The sequence below is a fragment of the Penicillium canescens genome (genome assembly GCF_028828765.1).
Source record: "Penicillium canescens strain IBT 15451 chromosome Unknown utg000010l_segment0_segment0, whole genome shotgun sequence".
Lineage (NCBI taxonomy): Eukaryota > Fungi > Ascomycota > Eurotiomycetes > Eurotiales > Aspergillaceae > Penicillium > Penicillium canescens.
Genome location: NW_026703972.1, coordinates 1,410,196 through 1,417,893, shown reverse-complemented (window position 1 = coordinate 1,417,893; position 7,698 = coordinate 1,410,196). Strand labels below are relative to the sequence as shown.

Sequence of the window (7,698 nt, the reverse complement as noted above, 5' to 3'; positions counted from 1 at the left end):
ACGGCCATTTATACAGAATGCGGCACCAGCACCAGACTTGATCCGGGTTGCCCAAGACAATCATCCACGCCTAGGAAAAGACTCGACGAAGACGGAGAATCGCGATGCTTTCAGCTAGATGACTTGCACTAATAAAAAGTATTCAAGTGCAACCAGCAAACAGAAAGTCTATATTAACCCGGTCTAACCCAACTTTAAACCCGCACCAGAAAGACCAAAGATCCCCTTATCAAATCATTTCCTTCAATATTTTGAAAGTTCCAAAGCAAATTCAACATCAACTTCTCCAAAAAGAAACAAACGCTTCATAATTGGTAATGCAGCTCACCAATGTCACCGCTCTCGTCCTTGGCCTCCTCACCTCCTCCGACCTTGCCGCTCCTCCTTCTTGGGTCAAGCCTGCCACTATCCAGCTCGCCAACGAACAATCTGGTGCCAATGCCAACGTTGCTGTCCCCGTTGATGGCGTGAAGCGCCCTGCTCAGGAGCTCTGGGGCCACACTGCAGTTGCACAAAAAGGCCTTGTCTTCGCCTCAAGTGCCATGCTTACTGATTTCCAGCAGACCACAGTCTGCGAGTTCACCGAAGATCCACGTCTAGATGTCAGCATGAACGCTGAGAAAACATACACTTCTTTCGGGGGAGGCGTCAAGAACCTCTGCTCCACCTATGTGGTGTGCAAGTGCGAGGGCATGTGAAATTTCAGTTCTAAAACAAGCTTCTGGATAGGAAGAAGGGCTTGGCGATTGATTTTTATCTTTAACAAGTCTGGCGGAATAGTAGGTACAGCTGTTTACGTGCGCTAATCGGTACAGTATGCGAATGTCATCTTGAACAAGTTCTGCTGCGTTTTGTCTCTTGAACGAAATAAGTTCTCATGTCCCCTGCAAGTTCAAGCTTATTAGGGGTGCAGAGAAAAACTAAGTTCCTCTATTCGTATTCGAAGTTATTCAAGCTCTCGATAAAGATGATTGCAATCTTACTAGTGCGCCCGAGGAAGTGACTACAGGTCAGTGATGGGGGCGTAATCTCCTTCACTAAATCTGCGATCATGTGATGTACTTTAGATTAGTCACCAACGCAACCTTTCCCGTTTTGGTTTCTGTTTACACACGCAATATTTCATGACTAACTAGTTACACCATTGTTGTTGTCATCCTCCTCCACCATGGACCCTCAAGAAAGTGCTGTAAACAAAGTCTTTTGCAGCAAATGCGCAAAATTCTATGCTGCAGATGAATTTGAAGCCACCAAGAAAGGGAAACGGAACAAAACTTGCAGGCGTCATAGCCAGAAACGTTCTCTGGAGTTTGACGATTGGGGCAATTTTGCTCAGCTTCTTCACAATTGGAAAACACGGGCAAGGAAATCCAGAACCAAGGACCGAGAAGTCCGGGTTTATTGACGCGATACTAACCCGTTTGCCTCAGAACCAGCCCCCGGTATTGAACGGGAATTACCTGTTCGATTTAGATACTCTGCCAGTCCAGTTTGGCTCTGTACGTGTCACAGAAACTGTAGGAGGGAGTGAACACGATGTCGACCGTGGCACATATCCTAGATCCGAGATGAACGGGGCTATGCGCGATCTCACGGACTTGATTTGGAAACGAGGGGGATTCCGGTTCACCCACATGGGAACGAATTTCCAAAGTTGCACATACCAGTACCACTGCTCTCAGGATCTGATGCGTGCTAAAAGCTATCGACCTATGGTAGAGGTCGGGAAGCAGCGGGATGGCCGCCGTATGACGCGATTTCCATGCCAAAGCAAGCTCACTATACGGCCATGCTTACAAAATCGAACCATGTCCCTTTCGATCCATCACCAATGGCATGCACCTTATGAGGACATCGAACTTTCACCAGTTGTGCAAGACCTTATCAATTCACCTGTATCGACCAAAACTCCATCCGAAATATACCGCGAGATTCGACAGATTCCGGAAGGAAAACCAGTGACTAGACATCAAGTCTACTATCTCTGGCAGAAAGCGAACGCGGAAATCTGGCAGCGAGACCTAGACCCCTTCATTTCGGCTACCATGCTTCTTTCTGAAAACAGTCACTATCGCGAGCACCACGATATCTTCACGGCAGGAAACCTGAGGGCATTGGGGTTTTTCGCGTCCGAACCTATCCAGAAGCTTCGCAATACAGCCCCACAATTGGTGATGGACTCGACATTTGGAACTAACAGTGGCGGGATGGATCTATTCGCGGTATTAGCTGAAGTTGAAGGTACTGGTGTTCCGCTTGCATATTGTCTGGTCGAGCTGCTAAAGCCCCCGCAGGCCAATTTAGCCGAGGGGAAACCCGTCCGTGCGGATCCTGGGGCGATGACATACATTATTCAACAATTTCTGGAGCGACTGAAAATTTTCGGATTCAATCCGAGATGCGTCGCGGTTGATAAGGATCCTTCCGAACTTGCAGCGGTCACCACCGTATGGCCTGGGGTCAAAGTTCAGCTTTGCTACTGGCATGTCAAGCGGGCCGTAGGTACGAAACTCAATTCGTCCAAAAGCACCAACACCCAAAATCATTACCGGCCCGAGGAGGCTCAAAAGCTGATTCCAGACTTGGAGATCTGCTGGGGTTCGCTACCGGTCCGCCGACCGGTGAGCCATAGATTTGGCGATTGCTCATGCCCGTCAAAGGGTGAGAAAATCAGTGAAATGGGGAGACTTGAGCACGCCACGAAGGAGGACCGTGACACGGTTCTGGAGATTTTCTGCCGACATTTTAACCTCCATCCTCTTATCCCTGATTCTAACGGCACTTACAAGTGCTCGACAACTTTGCATCGTGAATGTGCGGCAGAGATACATACCTGGTGTAAGGCCCGAGGGTATTACCGGCTTTGGGCTTATCTGTATGTCAACTGGTACTGCCCTAACCAGTGGAAGTTGTGGGCACGGGCTGCTGACTCTACTGAGATCCCGGTGGTGAAGACAACAATAATCGTGGAGTCGCATTGGCGAACACTGAAGCACGACTATCTTCATCGATTCAATCGGCCGCGAGTTGACCTGGTGGTGTGGGTCTTGGCATCGCGAGTTCTCCCAGATGCTATCCATCGAATGAAAGCTATTTCCAGTGGGCAGTTCCGCATATTCAAAGCTCGATGGAGAGAGGCATTTAAGAAGCAGTGGCGAAGAGAGGCCTCTAAAACCGTCGACCCCGACAAGTTGAAGGAATACCACACAAGTCCGGTCAACTGGGTTTGTTCATGCAAATCCTTCCTGCACAGTCGCTTCCTTATCTGCAAACACATTGTTCATTGTTTTGAGTCCCCTAGTCCGGACTTTTTTGAAACTGTTAGTCGTCAGACGGTCTATCCTTTCTGGAAAGATGAACGATTGGTTCTGCTACCTGAGTTTGCGTCGAGAGAGGGACTCCGCACTCGGAAGTTGCATGGAAACATCGAAATGCAAGACACCACCCTCGCGTCACCATTAGACTCCTCAGGAAGTGAGTCGGAGCAGGATGAGGAGGATGACCAAGAGGCTGTACCTCTGGAAATCCAGGTCGCAGAATTCAGAACAGTGATGCAGGAAGCGATAGAAATTTTTGAGGATCAAGTGGCGAAAGGAAATGAGAAGTTTGTGGAAAGATTCATAGCATCTAACCAGATTAACCGTACTTTGGTGGAGGAAGTTAAGCACCGTCGTAATATGCGCAGTATGCCACGGACTTGGGGAAGATGCAAACACCCAGCGACAATGTACTTCAAATGAATAGTGAAACAAATCATTGTTTAATTGGCGGATATCGATCCTTGGCATTTTTATCATGTGATCGCAGATTTAGTGAAGGAGATTACGCACACTTTCTCTAGCGGCTAGAGTCTAGCCGTCTGCATCCATTCGTCATACGCTGCGCGATGGGCGTCTCTCGCAGCGTCCCATTTATCATTCGAAACCCACCCGTCGGAGTTCGTATGGAGGGAGCGTTTTAGCCATAATTTAAGTTTTTGGAAGGTCTCGAAATCCGCATAGTCTCGAGAGTGCTCTTTCATCTCCTTTTCTGTTGGAGAAAATGGGCAAGCTCCCTATAGCCCCACTTCTGTCCAGCGAACTGAAAGCTCATTTAACTCTTGGTGGACTGCTGCGGCACTGTCCCTCCATGTTATGTGACAGTAGTGGAAGGGTCGAAACAAAGATGGGTCAAGTAATCTAGTAGGGCGTAACTTGGGTGCAAGTCCCGTCATGCACACATCGCTTTGACACGCTTGCTGAAGACCAGGACGCTGAAATAGAAAGGGTCCTGAGTGAACTACAAGAGCAGGCTAGGAAGAACTTGTAAATAATGGTTTAAGAATAGGGGATTGATACAGACACCACCCTTTGGATGCTAACACCACCCCCTGCCTGGAAAGTCAGGCATCAACTCTTTCTGCCGGCAGTATTTCCTGCCGGCACCATCAAATCGAGGTACTTCCATTTACTATGTAGCCCCTAGCAAATTTCAAGTCACCTTCGTACTCTACTACCATCGACCATGCCAACTGCATGGCGCTAGTCCCGAATAGGAAATAGATGCTGTTTTCAAAAACTCTGCAGAAATGAAGGAATCCAGCTATTCTGGGTCAAATTTCTTGATAAATTGCATGAGAATTGTGAAGGACTTGAGTAATTTGCAATGGATCAGCCATTTATGGAGCTCCCCGACGCTTCCTGAGGCGGTCGGGCCAGGAATCCTCGCGCTGGGCCGTACATGAAGCTATTCCCACGCTCGGCGAAGCAGGATTGCTCGCTGGCGATGCCGTACGAGCTTCCTGGGCCGTAGATGAAGCTATTCCCACCCCGTTGTCTCCCTGCGATGCCTGTTGTGTCCCTCCACGTCCTCTGCCACGTCCTCTGCCACGTCCTCTGCCACGTCCTCTGCCACGTCCACCTTCCTGAGATTAGGGCTCCGAAAGGAATATGATCATTCATGAATATTCATGAATATTTGCGAATATGAATAATATGAATTGCATAATATGAATATGAATAAGAGACTTATTCATATTGCATTATTCATGAATATTCATGAATGATCATATTTATTCATATACTGAGAGAGCATACATTACCGTTCATGTTGTTACGTCTCAATACAGGAACCCATTTTCATGTGCCTAAGACTCTATAACAAATGCGTTCACCATCTCTAAGATATTACATTCCCATAAATCTTAATATTATCACAATCACTTTTTTGGAACGCTATTTTTGATACTGTCCCTTCAGTAGCATAAGCCACCGCATAGTCTCCGCATTTAGACAGTGTCTCCTGAGCCCCAATACATCCCTGGCATTGCTGAACTCGCGTTCAATCCCTACCTCCGCTGATGGAATTGGCAGGTAATCTCGGGCTGCCTTTGCCATGAGTGGAAAGCTAAATACATTCGCCTTCCACCATTTGAGAACCCATTCCTCGTCTGCATCGTCAATCATATGGTGGGACCAACTCACCGGTGGCGCGTCTAGATATCTATCAATGTCTGAAAGAAGCGTCCGCTGTGATGGCTGTACTTTTCGCAGCGTCCTCCACATAGTCTCGGACATTTCCGGCGGGCGATCCACTACACACGACATGGACAACTCCTGCGGATACTCCCTCTTTAGGAACTCCCGCACTTGAGAGATGATCAGTCCCGCATCTTGCTCGCTCATCTGCGATCCAATCAAAGACGATTTAATACGCGGGTCTAGGACGGAAGCCACGTAGTAAAGAAGATTGGTGTCCATCTTCCTTGCAAACTTGTTCATCTTTTGGATTCCTCTTTCCACCGCATCCCGGATCTCGGTATCCACACCTTCAAAATCACCTTCGGCTTTTTGAACCTCGTCAAGGAGGTCGTCTAGACTCCAATAGATAGGCAAGCTCTCAACAATCGTGGGACAAGATTTTGATACGGAGTTGGTGTGATCCCAGAATGGCTTAAGAACCTTCGCTACTTGTTGAAGAATCGACCATTCGTTCTCGTTTAGTTGAAGGGCGTGAACTTCTGGATGCATCCGAACAAATTGTCCAAGTTCCTTCTGTAGCCGAAGGGCGTCCGCTATCATGATATAGGTTGAGTTCCATCGAGTGTCAACATCGTAGCCCACTTGCTTGGCTGGTGACACATCTTTCCAATTTTGGCGGCGCTGTGGACTGCGGGCAACCCATAGGGTCAGCAGCCGGATCTTCATGATTGCTCCCTTCGTGCTGTGGGCAGAGGTGAATGTTGGGCTACTTTGTGTGGCCATGTCGTCCAGTATAGCCTTCGCCTCTCGAGCTGAGCCGGCCCTCAGGGAAGCGAGTACGTCCCTGCAAATGAGATTTATGACGTGGGCAAGGCAAGGAATGAAGCTCTGCCGTCCACGAAACCGCATAAGAGGTCTGATGCGAAATTGGTCGTCTTTATCGTCATAGTTCTTGAGAAGCTCGGCGTGAAGACTGTCGCAGAGAGTTCCATTGTTGGCAGCATTATCCCCCGTAATTGTGAGGAGCTTTGGCGCGACGTCTAGTTCCTCAAGCATTCTAATCACAATTTCCGCAAGGTTCTCCCCAGAGTGCGGTCCACATATGTCAGTAAACTCCAGAAGCTCTTCCCGCTTCTCAAACTCGGGTGAGATCCAATGGCCAATGATGCCCATGATCGCTATCTGATTCTCCGATGTCCAAACATCAAGAGACAGCGCAAGCGTGCGACTACTACTGGCTAATTCTTCTTTCACGCAAGTCCGGTTTTTGCGAAATTCCTCCTTGATCCTGTTGAAGAGAGTGTCGGCCGTCTTGATGGGTAATATAGCCCCTGTCGCTTCAAAAAGTGCCCTAAATGCCGGATGCTCCACTACCGTAAACGGCTGTCTCGTTTGGACAACCCATTGTATCAGCATTTGTTCAAGGCCCGCCCTTTCTTTTGCAGGTGTCAAAAAACTGTCCAGGGTCGTTCCGATAGTTGACGATGACGTGATGTCTGATCCGGAACTGATGCGGTGCTTAGCCTGGAGATGGGCCAACAAATTCGAAGTGGAGCCATAGCGTGCCGAATCCCTGGATGACCAACTGCACTGCCTACAGACTAAGAGCCGATCCTTCTTTGGTGGCCCACCCTTTCGACGCCAGGTGTTGTCTAGCTCTGTGATCCAGAAATGCTCGAGGGTCCAGCTAGAATATGACTTGGCTTTTCGTCTCTTGTAAGGCGGTGGGCTACTCTGACTGCTAGTCAACCCTGATAGCGTGGGATCTAGCGGTGCGGGCGAAGACCTGGGAATGGGTAAGGACCGCACGGATGGGGACGCCTCTTCGCCTCCTGTAAACTCGGATGGTGCTGGCGAGCAGGGGCTCTCTATTTCACGAATATTTCCTTCCCATGGCTCAGGGAGTAGGGAGGGTGTGCCATTGTTCAGAGCATTGTAGTCGCGACGCGGAAGACCACGCGTCTTTCGCACAAATGGGTTAGGTGAGGATGCCATTCTGTATTTGCCCAGTGTTAGTAGTCCAAGTGGTACCTGGGAGCGAGGCGGGGCACACCTTTAGTATCACTCGACAATACTTGATAGCATGGCGGGTCGGAAATGAACGGTGAGAATGAAACAATGATGGGGAAACACTAGCTGTGCTTTCGCCTGATGCAATCCCAGTAAAGTGGAAAGTTGATAGGTCTTTTCTTTACACGCGGCGGTTTCTCGCTCGCGACTCTCATGGTAAACAATCTGT

General features: G+C 48.8%; 2 protein-coding genes across 2 annotated transcripts; both read left to right on the top strand.

Moving 5' to 3' along the window:
* Positions 1-317: 317 nt before the first annotated feature.
* N7446_012302 (uncharacterized protein) lies at positions 318-698 on the top strand (the record flags this gene model as incomplete). The annotated part of the gene is made up of 1 exon (XM_058521044.1): positions 318-698. One exon carries the CDS (start codon positions 318-320, stop codon positions 696-698), a length of 381 nt encoding a protein of 126 aa, XP_058366410.1.
* An 870-nt stretch (positions 699-1,568) lies between these two features.
* Positions 1,569-3,740, top strand: N7446_012301 (ATP-dependent DNA helicase PIF1; the record flags this gene model as incomplete). Its single annotated transcript, XM_058521043.1, has 1 exon — positions 1,569-3,740. One exon carries the CDS (start codon positions 1,569-1,571, stop codon positions 3,738-3,740), a length of 2,172 nt encoding a protein of 723 aa, XP_058366409.1.
* Positions 3,741-7,698: the final 3,958 nt, after the last annotated feature.